The sequence below is a fragment of the Salmo salar genome, chromosome 10 (genome assembly GCF_965601325.2).
Source record: "Salmo salar chromosome 10, fSalSal1, whole genome shotgun sequence".
Taxonomy (NCBI): domain Eukaryota; kingdom Metazoa; phylum Chordata; class Actinopteri; order Salmoniformes; family Salmonidae; genus Salmo; species Salmo salar.
This window is the reverse complement of record NC_138300.1, coordinates 25,468,911-25,483,391: the sequence shown is the minus strand read 5'-3', so window position 1 is coordinate 25,483,391 and position 14,481 is coordinate 25,468,911. Positions and strand designations below refer to the sequence as shown.

General features: G+C 42.4%; 2 protein-coding genes across 6 annotated transcripts in view; both read right to left on the bottom strand.

The window, feature by feature from the left end:
• The window catches only part of csnk1g2 (casein kinase 1 gamma 2a), a 39,591-nt gene extending 39,415 nt beyond the window's left edge, over window positions 1–176 (bottom strand). For 3 of the 5 annotated variants that reach the window (XM_045687139.2, XM_045687136.2, XM_045687138.2), the window contains exon 1: window positions 20–165. The gene's annotated coding sequence lies outside the window, so the exon portion shown is untranslated. Of the gene's footprint in view, window positions 1–19 lie in introns of all 5 variants that reach the window. The other 2 variants (XM_014215699.3, XM_014215707.3) reach the window with 1 other exon arrangement.
• Window positions 177–877: 701 nt separating this feature from the next.
• Window positions 878–4,572, bottom strand: LOC106614016 (uncharacterized). The gene is made up of 4 exons (XM_014216909.2): window positions 4,440–4,572; window positions 3,876–4,048; window positions 3,473–3,648; window positions 878–1,969 (listed from the first exon to the last, which is right to left on the bottom strand). Exons 2-4 carry the CDS (start codon window positions 4,039–4,041, stop codon window positions 1,511–1,513), a joined length of 801 nt encoding a protein of 266 aa, XP_014072384.1. The 5' UTR covers window positions 4,042–4,048; window positions 4,440–4,572; the 3' UTR covers window positions 878–1,510.
• Window positions 4,573–14,481: the final 9,909 nt, after the last annotated feature.

Below are 14,481 nucleotides of genomic sequence, written 5' to 3'. Positions count from 1 at the left end.
TCAAAGAAACGTATTTTACCTGTCAACGTGTATTTTCAAAGTGGATGTATCAACATGGTCATGTATTTACGAGATTTTATCTCTTCTCCCTCGCTAGGTCTTGCTGTCTCTTTAAGTCTCCCAGCCGATAAGCAAGCATTCAGCGTCATCTTTCACTCCTACCGTTATCCTTGCGCTGGTAAACTAGCGCACCTTGCTTGAAGAATAGAACCAAAATCCATACAGCTCAATAACCCATGAAAATATTCGAGTGTGGATGCTGTGGCTCAGTTTCCAGCTATACAATTTATGAAGCACAAATTCTGAGCTTTTGTGAACTACTGGACTGTCATTTGGTCAAAATCATGAAACATCAAGAGCATTTGTTTGTCTAACTTTGGTGTCTTGAGGGGGCTATATAACATACTAGACATACAAGTAATTGGCATGTCCTACTGATTTACACAGCATGAGAATTTGGTCAAATATTTCCTCCTCTGCCATGACCCTTATTTCAAGCTTTTATTGTGCTTTTGACTAGTATATTAGTTAAATCTAACAATCTTCTATCTGAAGCTCTATAGTTGATGTGTGCTGTAGGCCTAAAACCACCATCTGCTACCTCTGGTCACCTGGCTGGTAGCCTCCCATGCCAGGCTTATTGGCTGTCCTGACACAGGGGTATCTGGTTGGCACTCCCTCCCTGCAAAGAATCTGTTGGAGCACATCCCAGTCATTTACCCTCTGTTCTAACACCTTGACCTCCCATTGCTTGAGTTATTGCCTTCTTCTGCCCTAGACCAGAGACCCAAACTCATCTGGGTTATTATTTTTCTATATGCAAAAAGAAACAAATGGAAACTAAAAAGACATTCAAAATAATTGTATTCACACAGAGTTGAATTATGATTTTATTGTGTATTACCATGAAATTAATGTAGGATAGGCCTAAAGATTCACTGGGGCGGCATGTAGCCTAGTGGTTAGAGCATTGGGCCAGTAACTGAAAAGTTGCTGGATCGAATCCCTGAGCTGACAAGGTAAAAATCTGTCGTTCTGCCCCTGAACAAGGCAGTTAACCAACTGTTCCACGGTAGACCGTCATTGTAAATAAGAATTTGTTCTTAACTGACTTGCCTAGTTACATTTTTTTTTGATCATACCTTGAGACATTACAGAAAATTGTCTTGAACAAATGAATATATGATGTGAAAAAAGTGCCCGAAACCACATCTCAATTCTCTATTCTCCTAAGTGCTTGTCATAAGTGAGTAAAAACTGACTGTAACAGCTCTATGCAAATGAAGTATGTACCAATCCACTCCTGATTGTGATCCTGAATGCTCACAACATGTCTTGAGTCTTTCTTAATCAATCTAATCATCTACAGACATAATCACTTGTCAGGGGTCCTTCACACATACATACAGATGCATAGTGTCAAAGTATACAATCAGTAGTTTATGTGTCCGTATTGATACTAGTGCACCAGTGTACCAGTCCCTTTTTGCCATCACACACTGCAGAGAAGTTATAGACCCAGGTTGGGGTGGGGTACAGCTTTACTGGGAAAGAAAGTCTGAAGGGAAAGGCTGCAGTTTTTACCAACCGGTGGGGCAACTCCTAAGGCCGGACTGTGTTGCTGTAGAATGGGCCAGAATTTGGGGGTGAAATCTAGGCCAGCTGACAGCATCCCTAAAGCATGATGATGTGGAAGGTGGTTCCGCTCTCCATACACAAAGGGAAAAACGGGAGGATAATGTAATCTTGTGTGGACCTGAGTTGCAATGGTATCTCCAGGACAAGAAATGGTTGGAGCATCACTGACTTCCCAGAGAGGAGCGAATTTGCTTTGTGTTTTGGAGTCCTTAGTAGTGCTCTCTTCCCCTCCTGCCTTGGTCTGATGTGGTTCCTCCAGGTTTTGCTCTCTGCGAAGAGGGGAGCATCGCTGTCCCTTACGGAGCTTTGCTCTTCTGTTCTTGAACCACACCTGGAGGAGCATATCATTTAGTTATTGGTGAAGGGTTGAAGTGTTTATAAAGCTTTTAAAAAGTAATATCTGAAAGCACTACAGCTTTTATATACAGTTCCGTTCAGGAAAGTATTTAGATCCCTTCAATTTTTCCATATTTTCTTGTTACAGCCTTATTCTAAAATGTATTAAATAGTTTTTCCCCCCTCACACAATACCCCATAATGACAATGCAAATTTTAGCTAATTTATACAAAATAAAATAAAAAAAGATCACATTTACATAAGTATTCAGACCCTTTACTCTGTACTTCATTGAAGGACCTTTGGCAGCAATGAAAGCATCGAGTCTTCTCGGGTGTGATGCTACAAGCTTGGCACATCTGTATTTGGTGAGTTTCTACCATTCCTCTCTGCAGATCCTCTCAAGCTCTGTCAGGTTGGATGGGGAGAGTTGTGCACAGCTATTTTCAGGTCTCTCCATCCCCACAGCATAATGCTGCCACCAATATACTTCATCGTAGGGATGGTGCCAGGTTTCCTCCAGACGTGACACTTGGCATTCAGGCCAAAGAGTTCAATCTTGGTTTCATCAGACCAGAGAATCTTGTTTCTCATGGTCTGAGAGTCTTTACGTGCCCTTTGGCTAACTCCAACCGGGTTGTCATGTGCCTTTTACTGAGGAGTAGCTTCCGTCTGGCCACTCTACCATAAAGGCCTGATTGGTGGAGTGCTGCAGATACGGTTGTCCTTCTGGAAGGTTCTCCCATCTCCACAGAGGAACTCTAGAGCTCTGTCAGAGTGACCATCGGGGTCTTGGTCACCTCCCTGACCAAGGCCCTTCTCCTCCGATTGCTCAGTTTGGCCGGGCGGCCAGCTCTAGTAAGAGTCTTGGTAGTTCCAAACTTTTTCCATTTAAGAATGATGGAGGCCACTGTGTTCTTGGGGACCTTCAATACTGCAGAAATGTTTTTTTTTTTTTTTACCTCATGGCTTGGTGTTTGCTCTGACATGCACTGTCAACTGCGAGACCTTATATAGACAGGTGTGTGCCTTTTCAAATCATGTCCAATCAATTGAATTTACCAGAGGTGGACTCCAATCAAGTTGTAGAAACATCTCAAGGATGATCAATGGAAACAGGATGCACCTGAGGTCAATTTCAAGTCTCATAGCAAAGGGTGTGAAGAGTTATGTAAATAAGGTATTTCTGTTTTTAATTTTTAATACATTAGCAAAAATTTTAAAACACCTGTTTTTGCTTTGTCATTATGTGGTATTGTGTGTAGATTGTTGAGAAATATTAATAAATAATAATAATAATAATACAAATATTTAATACATTTTCGAATAAGGCTGTAACTAACAAAATGTGGAAAAAGTCAAGGGGTCTGAATACTTTCCGAAGGCACTGTATATTACAAGAATAACGTTAGTAAAAGCAGCAGTTCAAATAAATATTATGAATGAATGAATGAATGCACACTGGCTGGTCCTTTTTGAAGAGCGACCTTTACTGACCTGAATGCGAGCTTCGGGCAGGTTGATGCAGACAGCCAGTCTTTCTCTCATGCTTACATCAGGGTACTGGGTCTGCTGGAAGGCTTTCTCTAGAGCCTGTAGCTGGGACACGTTGAAGGCTGTGCGGCTCCGACGCTGCTTTTGCTGGTTCCCATAACGGGCCTCCAGGATCAACTCTGTGGGGACAGAGGAAAAGCCACAACAAGATTACTGGTGAAACAGCCAGACAGTTGGCATTTCAGATATCGGGCTAAACGTGAAAATACCAGCATTTTGGCAGCCTACAAATGTTTTTTAATGTTTGTTTTTTTGTGTGTGTGAAAAATGTTGCCATCTGCATTTGTTTGATTGCATGCATCGATTGCAGACACTGTCATAAATGAAAGTAGTCTAGTCTAAATACCTGCAAGTCTTTCAGCAACAGAGAACGTGTTAACCGAGGAGGGATTGGCCAATGAATAAACCTGGTACTGGTCTGCCATCTGGTGGTGGTCGAAACAAACGGAGTTGAAGCTGTGTAGAGGATAGACTCCACTGTTGGATCCCCCGCAGAAATTCAAAGCATTCATAGCGCCCCTAAATGAATATAGACAAAATAACAGTTTTTATTTTATTGGCATTACACCATAATAACTAAGCATACAATGTCGCCTATATAGCTTACTGTAAATGTAGGACGCTTGCACTGTGCAAAATTGCACGGTGCAATTTTGATTTACAGTCTAAACTCACAACAACAACAAAAAAATATATACAGTACAAACGGTAAATATACATTTTCAACTTTCTTGATAATTCAAGGTAATTGAAAGTTGTTCTTCTCTAAGCATAAACCATTGCCACTTGATTTAGTGGCAATCTGCTGCAGTAGGCTACCAACATACAACTATTTTCAAAATACAGATCAGACCAAAAAAAAATATTCCAGTGATGAAGTGTGTAAAAGTTCCAGTATTTTTTATTTTACCTGAAAAGCTCACAAAACAGCAGAAATGTAACCGATTCTCGTGCGCTTTAGAGTCAAAGAAGTCCACCTATACAGTCCAATACTTTCGAAATGCAGGCCTTATCCTCGTACGCCACGGCATGGATCTAATTCTCCGAAAACCATTCTCACCCACCAACCCACGACTATTTAAGAAGCATTTACTTCAGCTCCACTCAACCATTAGCCAATAGAAAGAAAGGTATTAGCCTGGATTAGGTGGGATGAGGGAAAAGAGGGGGGTCCAAGGGCTCAAGTTTTTGAAACTATTGAACTTGGGGAGATTTACGCAAAGGATCCCCCCATAATAAGCGAGCGCATCACTCCCTCCCGTTAAAACAATTAAAACAATGTGGTCTGCTAATCTCTGAGGCAGCCCAGATTAAAATAACAGCCTTTGATTGTCCTCTGTTCTCAGCCTCCTTTCTCCCAAACTCCCTGCTTTGTCAATCTCTACTTGGAGGGGGTTTGCTTTGCGGTTTGTTTTGCTAACAGACTCCATATTTTGCCCATAAACTGTCAGCCTGTGAAATAAAATCTAGACATTGGCCATTAAGACCAATTTCCTAAAGTTCAACTAAAACAGATTCAAGATCTCTTCAAAGATAACTATTATCCCACCAAAATAAGGAAAATAATTTATCAATTAAGTTTTCCATATTATTGTGCTTTGCTACATTGTCACACTCAAATAATTAAAAACAACATGCAAATGTTTCATTCATAATTTGCATGTAGGTTAGATGGAGTGTTTTTTCAGTACCACTTGCATAGAACTCACAGCACTTATATTTTTTTCACAAATGCAGTATTGTGAAAATAGGCTGTTGAATGCCACACCCTGAAAATCTTTCCAGCCTGCTCTCATAGACTAGACGTAATATAGTAAATGTAAACCTGGGACACTCAAATTAGTATGATATGGTTACGTTTGGTATGGTTAGATAACACAGAATCTTAAGGCAAAAACAAAGGTAAAGTTGTTGGTCGAAGTCAATGGGTGAATATCATCAGGGACAACTTTAGCATTTGAGCTAATTAGCAACTTTGCAACTACTTACTACTTTTTTAGCTACTTAAAATAAATAATAATAAGTATACTTCTAACCCTTATCCCAGTGCTTAATTTGAGCTGGATCCTGCCGGAACAGGATCCGGCATCTCTCAGATTTGACTTGGTTCGTTCCGACACCTATTTGCCTGGATCCGGTCCCTCATGATTTATTAATTGAAAACATTCTTTGAAAAGCGACCAGAGTTAAATCAAGTTGCCTCCTCGTTATTTCTCCCGCCCCCCAAAAAAACATAACGTAAAAGTGCGGGATCCTTCTGTGTAATCACCCTATCCTGCCACACTGATTCCAGACCTGCTCTTCACTGTGTATCCACCGACATAGTGCTTAGAGCAGGTGCGATTTGGACCAAGGCTCAGTTCAAGAACAAACAAACTTATAACCCCTGGCTTGTCATGCAAATTTCAAAGCTGGGCTGTACAACATGCAAAAAGGTAGGGAGCTTGGGTCTAGAAAAGACTGGTAGACAAGGCTAAAGAGGACACCCAGGTTATAGTTAACACTCAAAATGAAAAAATAGACACTACAGCCAGTGTTCCAAACAGCCTTACAAGGAGGCTAACCATCATAGCCACATTTCTTGCTTTGAGCAAGAAATTCACTGTCAGGAGTTAAATGAACTTGACATGGGGAGAGACGTTGTGGAAGGTTTTGAAAACTAAGGTAGGAACATATTTTTCCTTTACAAACGTGTTCTGTACTGTGACGTTAATCTGAATATGTGCTTCATATTACCACATAGGAAGGAGGTCTATATATTCTCAAATGCATGTTCTGCTAAAAAACAGATAATTTTCCTCTCTGCCCCATGGCAAAATGAGTAGAATTGCATAAAATTAGGGTACGCACATATGGGTAAGCAGACTATCCCTGCTGTAGACTATACGTATGGCGGGTGTTCTGCAGTGATGTCTAAAATGCTGCGAATTAATCAGCACCTTGGAGAGCGCTGTCCGTTTCACCACCATAGATAGTAGGATACTTGGGTGTTCACTCTGTCCTGTGCGCTGCTGCATTGTGTTTGTCACTTTCTCATGTGTTCCGGTATCACAGAGCCGCCTCGATAACCCCCTCTCGCTCTCACTATGTGTTCAAATTAAGCACTGCCTTACCCTAACCTTAACCCTTTAACCTAACACCTAACCCTAACCTTAACCCTAATCCCTAGCCTACCTAACATTAGCCACCTAGCCACCTAGCTAACTAATGTTAACTCCAACAAATTGGAATTCGTAACATATCATACGTGTACGAATTTCAATCCGTAACATATCCTACAAATTGTAATTTGTAACATATTATAGGAAATGGCGGACATCCACAAATGAATACATACAGTGCACTAGGAAAGTATTCAGACCCCTTCACTTTTTCTGCATTCTGTTACGTTAAAGTTTTATTCGAAAATGGATAAAATAAAACATTTTCCTCATTAATCTACACACAATACCCCATAATGACAAAGTGAAAACAGGTTTTTAGACATTTTTGAAAATGTATTACAAATAAAAAACAGAAATACCTTATTTACATAACTCTTCACACCCTTTGCTATGAGACTTGAAATTGAGCTCAGGTGCATCCTGTTTCCGTTGATTATCCTTGAGATGTTTCTACAACTTGATTGGAGTCCACCTCTGGTAAATTCAATTGATTGGACATGATTTGGAAAGGCACACACCTGTCTATATAAGGTCCCACAGTTGACAGGGAATGTCAGAGTAAAAACCAAGCCACGAGGTCAAAGAAATTATCCGTAGAGCTCCGAGACATGATTGTGTGGGAACAGATCTGGGGAAGGGTACCAAAACATTTCTGCAGCATTGAAGGTCCCCAAGAACACAGTGGCCTCCATCATTATTAAATGGACAAATTTTGGAACCACCAAGACTCTTCCTAGAGCTGTCAGCCTGGCCAAACTGAGCAATCGGGAAGAAGGGCCATGGTCAGGGAGGTGACCAAGAACCCGATGGTCACTCTGACAGAGCTCCAGAGTTCCTCTGGGGAGATAGGAGAATCTTCCAGAAGGACAACCATCTCTGCAGCACTCCACCAATCAGGTCTTTATGGTAGAGTGGCCAGACGGAAGCCACTCCTCAGTAAAAGGTACATGATAAGACAATTACTAATATGGAAATCACAGTCCACCTAACAAAGTTTATTTATTCTCTCACCAAAGTCCTGGCATACAGTACCAGTGCATTGTGACCCATTCCAAATTATAAACCGGTGTTTCAAACCCTGAATGCTGATTGGCTGAAAGCCGTGGTATATCAGACCCTATACCACAGGTATGACAAAACATTTTCTTATATTGTTCTAATTACATTGGTAACCAGTTTTATAGCAGTAAGGCACCTCTGGGGTTTGTGGTATATGGCCAATATACCACGGCTAACGGCTGTGTCCAGGCACTCCGCGTTGCTTAGTGCATAAGAACAGCCATTAGCCGTGGTATACTGGCCATATACCGCACCCTCTCGTGCCATATTGCTTAATTATAACACTCTCCAATAAGATCATCTCAAATAACCTAGCTCTAGCTTTTGGCTGAAGGGTTTGTACATGTAAATTCCACTAAGGCCTTGGCAGAGGGTGGAAAGGCAAAGCAATCAGAGTGAGAGATTATGCCACGGGTATCAGTTGTGTCCCAGAGTCTGAGGGTGTTTCACCCTAACACAGGGTTTCACAAACTCAGTCCTGGGGCCCCCCCTGAGTGCACGTTTTGGTTTTTGATGAAGAGTTGGTTATTTTAATCAGCTGTGTAGTGCTAGAGAAAAATCCACCCTGGGAAGGGCGATGGAGGAGGGGGGGCAGAACCAAGTTTGGGAAACCTTAGGCTAACACACACCAAATACATCAGCCAAATACAGTCAGGAGAGGAGAACCCATTACCACAGAAAAAGTACACAGCATATTTGCAGGTGTTAAAATCTTGGTGTTGAGGTATACAGTGTCGTGAGTGTTATATCTGAGTGCTGATTCCAGTGGGGCTAACACCAGTGAGATTGAAATTGACGACACTTGCAGAGAATCAATGAAGTGTTATTTGAATTCACCGTATAATGTTTTTTTCTCAGGTCAGTTGACTGAGAACACATTCTCAGCAACAACCTGGGGAATAGTCACAGAGGAGATGAATGAGCCAATTGTAAGCTGGGGATGATCAGGTGACTATGATGGTATGAGGGCCAGATTGTGAATTTAGCCAGGACACCAGGGTTAACACCCCTACTCTTACAATAAGTGCCATGGGATCTTTTGTGACCACAGAGAGACAGGACACCTGTTCAACATCCCATCTGAAAGACAGAACCCTATACAAGGCCCTGGGGAGTTGGGATATATTTCTTAGGCCAGAGAAAAGGGTGCTTCCTACTCAAATCAAATTTTATTGGCACTCCAACATCACTTCCAACTGCAACTGGTCTCCCACCCAGGGACTGACCAGGACCAACCCTGCTTATCTTCAGAGGCAAGCCAGCAGTGGGATGCAGGGTAGTATGCTGCTGGTTTATATCAACACTTTAACTTCCATTAACTCTTTCAGAGTGAAAAATTAATGGGAGGTGCCTCAAAATCATATTTCCCAGCATGAAACTAAGAAGATGACTCCCAAAGAGTGGCTGGGGGACCAATACACGCATCAACTTCGGGTCACACTTGTGACTTGAATGATGCAAATCAGTTTTCACTTTTAAATACTAAAACAAGCGTGAAATTCAAATGAACAAATACCCCTGTCATTTTACAAAATATAAACCTTAGTAACAGCTAAACATTTAATTTGGGAGGTATTTAATCTGTTACATGTGTCAAATCTCAAAATCAGACAATAACACATGGATGTGGCATATAATTAATCACACCTCTCCATTCTTTTGTATTACCATGCACTAACTCCAAACATATCACAGTGCATGTGAGGCGTGCATGACAACGCAAATGAGGGCAAAGGGGAAGGGACTGATTTTGGTGATAACTAACACAGTCATGGGTGGGTAACTCTAACATTCACTCGAAAGGTACCCTGGGAAATATGCAAATAAGACTTTGCACCATACAGTCTTAAAACAACACTTACTAGAAATACTGTAAGACTACATGTGTTATTCTCTTACACATAGAAATTGTAACTGCATCAGCTCTAATAAAGTGCTAATTTAAGTCGGAATATGCAACACCCACGGTGTTAGGAACCCAGTACTCTGTTAGTTATCAACACTTTGTCACTCCTTGACCTGACCATAGAGGTGTAGTAGGTCAGGGTGTGACTAGGGGGTGTTCTAGTTTATATTTTCTATGTTGGTGTTTTTGTATGGTTCCCAATTAGAGGCAGCTGGTAATCGTTGCCTCTAATTGGGGATCATATTTAGGAAGCCCTTTCTCCCACCTACATTTGTGGGATATTATTTTGTTGAGTGCTGAGGTGCGCTCTGTGCTTCACTTTCGTTGTATGTTTATTGTTTTTTAGTTGAAGTTTCACGGTAATAAATATGTGGAACCCAACACACGCTGTGCCTTGGTCCGTTCTTCAAAATGATCGTGACACACTTTGAAAAGTGTTAGTTCAACACTATATTGTTGAGTCACATATCATTTCTAAGAAAGTGTTGAATTTCACACTGTGGGTGTTACAATTCTGATCTCAAATACAGTGCATTCGGGAAAGTACTCAGCCCCTTGACTTTTTCCACATTTTGTTACGTTACAGCCTTATTCTAAAATTGATTAAATAGTTTTTTCCCCTTGTCAATCTACACACAATACCCCATAATGACAAAGCAAAAACTGTTTTTTAGAAATATCACATTTACATAAGTATTCAGACCCTTTACTCAGTACTTTGTTGTAGCACCTTTAGCAGCGATTACAGCCTTGAATCTTCTTGGTTATGACGCTACAAGCTTGGCACACCTGTATTTGGGGAGTTTCTCCCATTCCTCTCTGCAGATACTCTAAAACTCTGTCAGGTTGGATGGGGAGTGTTGCTGCACAGCTATTTTCAGGTCTCTCCAGAGATGTTAGATCGGGTTCAAATCCGGGCTCTGGCTGGGCCATTCAAGGACATTCAGAGACTTGTTCCGAAGCCACTCTTGCATTGTCTTGGCTGTGTGCTTACGGTCATTGTCCTATTGGAGGCTGAACCGTCACCCCATTCTGAGTTCCTGAGTGCTCTGGAGCAGGTTTTCATCAAGGATCACTCTGTACATTGCTCCATTAATCTTTGCCTCAACCCTGACTAGTCTCCCAATCCCTGCCGCTGAAAAACATCCCCACAGCATGATGCTGCCACCACCAAGTTTCACTGTAGGGATGGCGCCAGGCTTCCTCCAGACATGACATTCAGGCCAAAGAGTTCAATCTTGGTTTCATCAGACCAGAGAATCTTGTTTATCATGGTCTGAGAGTCTTCAGGTGCCTTTTGGTAAACTCCAAGCGGGCTGTCATGTGCCTTTTACTGAGGAGCGGCTTCCGTCTGGCCACTCTACCATAAAGGCCTGATTGGTGGAGTGCTGCAGAGATGGTTGTCCTTCTGGACATGGTTGTCCTCCCATCTCCACAGAGGAACTCTGGAGCTCTGTCAGAGTGACCATTGGGTTCTTGGTCACCTCCCTGACCAAGGCCCTTCTTCCCGATTGCTCAGTTTGGCAGGGCTGCCAGCTCTAGGAAGAGTCTTGGCGGTTCTGAAATTTGTCCATTTAAGAATGATGGAGGCCACTGTGTTCTTGGGGACCTTCAATGCTGCAGAAATGTTTTGGAACCCTTCCCCAGATCTGTTCCCACACAATCATGTCTCGGAGCTCTACGGATAATTCCTTCGACCTCGTGGCTTGGTTTTTACTCAGACATGCACAACTGTGAGGCCTTATATAGACAGGTGTGTGCCTTTCCAAATCAAATTGATTTATATAGCCCTTCTTACATCAGCTGATATATCAAAGTTCTGTACAGAAACCCAGCCTAAAACCCCAAACAGCAAGCTATGCAGGTGTAGAAGCACGGTGGCTAGGACAAACTCCCTAGAAAGGCCAAAACCTAGGAAGAAACCTAGAGAGGAACCAGGCTATGAGGGGTGGCCAGTCCTCTTCTGGCTGTGCCGGGTGGAGATTATAACAGAACATGGCTAAGATGTTCAAATGTTCATAAATGACCAGCATGGTCAAATAATAGTAATCACAGTGAACAGGTCAGGGTTCCATAGCCGCAGGCAGAACAGTTGAAACTGGAGCAGCAGCACGGCCAGGTGGACTGGGGACAACAAGGAGTCATCATGCCAGGTAGTCCTGAGGCATGGTCCTAGGGCTCAGGTCCTTCGAGAGAGAGAAAGAAAGAGAGAATTAGAGAGAGCATACTTAAATTCACACAGGACACCGGATAAGACAGGAGAAATACTCCAGATATAACAGACTGACCCTTGCCACCCGACACATAAACTACTGCAGCATAAATACTGGAGGCTGAGACAGGAGGGGTCAGGAGACACTGTGGCCCCATCCGATGATACCCCCGGACAGGGCCAAACAGGCAGGATATAACCCCACCCACTTTGCCAAAGCACAGCCCCCACACCACTAGAGGGATATCTTCAACCACCAACTTACCATCCTGAGACAAGGCCAAGTATAGCCCACGAAGATCTCCGCCATGGCACAACCCAAGGGGGGCGCCAACCCAGACAGGAAGACTCAACCCACTCAAGTGACGCACCCCTCCTAGGGACGGCATGGAAGAGCACCAGTAAGCCAGTGACTCAGCCCCTGTAATAGGGTTAGAGGCAGAGAATCCCAGTGGAGCGAGGGGAACCGGTCAGGCAGAGACATCAAGGGCGGTTCGTTGCTCCAGTGCCTTTCTGTTCACCTTCACACTCCTGGGCCAGACTACACTCAATCATAGGACCTACTGAAGAGATGAGTCTTCAATAAAGACTTAATGGTTGAGACCGAGTCTGCGTCTCTCACATGGGTAGGCAGACCATTCCATAAAAATTTAGCTCTATAAGAGAAAGCCCTGCCTCTACCTGTTTGCTTAGAAATTATAGGGACAATTAGGAGGCCTGCGTCTTGTGACCGTAGCTTACGTGTAGGTATGTACGGCAGGACCAAATCGGAAAGATAGGTAGGAGCAAGCCCATTTAATGCTTTGTAGGTTAGCAGTAAAACCTTGAAATCAGCCATTGCCTTAACAGGAAGCCAGTGTAGGGAGGCTAGCACTGGAGTAATATGATCAAATATTTGGGTTCTAGTCAGGATTCTAGCAGCCGTATTTAGCACTAACTAAAGTTTATTTAGTGCTTTATCCTGGTAGCCGGAAAGTAGAGCATTGCAGTAGTCTAATCTAGAAGTAACAAAAGCATGGATTAATTTTGTGTTACGTAAATGGAAAAAAGCTGTCCTTGAAACAGTCTTGATATGTTCGTCAAAAGAGAGATCAGGGTCCAGAGTAACGCCGAGGTCCTTCACAGTTTAATTTGAGACGACTGTACAACCATCAAGATTAATTGTCAGATTCAACAGAAGATATTTGTTTCTTGGGACCTAGAACAAGCATCTCTGTTTTGTCCTAGTTTAAAAGTAGAAAGTTTGCAGCCATCCACTTCCTTATGTCTGAAACACAGGCTTCCAGCGAGGGCAATTTTGGGGCTTCACCATCTTTCATTGAAATGTACAGCTGTGTGTCATCCGCATAGCAGTGAAAGTTAACATTATGTTTTCGAATGACATCCCCAAGAGGTAAAATATATAGTGAAAACAATAGTGGTCCTAAAACGTAACCTTGAGGAACACCAAAATGTACAATTGATTTGTCAGAGGACAAACCATTCACAGAGACAAACTGATATCTTTCTGACAGATCAGATCTAAACCAGGCCAGAACCTGTCCGTGTAGACCAAATTTGGTTTCCAATCTCTCCAAAAGAATGTGGTGATCGATGGTATCAAAAGCAGCACTAAGGTCTAGGAGCACGAGAACAGATGCAGAGCCATTAAAAGGTAATTTACCACCTTCACAAGTGCAGTCTCAGTGCTATGATGGGGTCTAAAACCAGACTGAAGCATTTCATATACATTGTTTGTCTTCAGGAAGGCAGTGAGTTGCTGCACAACGGCTTTTTCTCAAATTTTGGAGAGGATTGGGAGATTCGATATAGGACAATAGTTTTTTATATTTTCTGGGTCAAGGTTTGGCTTTTTCAAGAGAGGGTTTATTACTGCCACTTTTAGTGAGTTTGGTACACATCCGGTGGATAGAGAGCCGTTTATTATGTTCAACATAGGAGGGCCAAGCACAGGAAGCAGCTCTTTCAGTAGTTTAGTTGGAATAGGGTCCAGTATGCAGCTTGAAGGTTTAGAGGCCATGATTATTTTCATCGTTGTGTCAAGAGATATAGTAGTAAAACACTTGAGTGTCTCCCTTGATCCTAGGTCCTGGCAGAGTTGTGCAGACTCAGGATAACTGAGCTTTGGAGGAATATGCAGATTTAAAGAGGAGTCTGTAATTTGCTTTCTAATGATCATGATCTTTTCCTCAAAGAAGTTCATTAATTTATTACTGCTGAAGTGAAAGCCATCCTCTCTTGGGGAATGCTGCTTTTTAGTTAGCTTTGCGACAGCATCAAAAGGACATTTCTGATTGTTCTTATTTTCCTCAATTAAGTTGGAAAAATAGGATGATCAAGCAGCAGTGAGGGCTCTTCGATACTGCACGGTACTGTCTTTCCAAGCTAGTCGGAAGACTTCCAGTTTGGTGTGGCACCATTTCCGTTCCAATTTTCTGGAAGCTTGCTTCAGAGCTCGGGTATTTTCTTTATACCAGGGAGCTAGTTTCTTATGACAAATGTTTTTAGTTTTTAGGGGTGCAACTACATCTAGGGTATTGCGCAAGGTTAAATTGAGTTCCTCAGTTAGGTGGTTAACTGATTTTTGTCCTCTGATGTCCTTGGGTAGGCA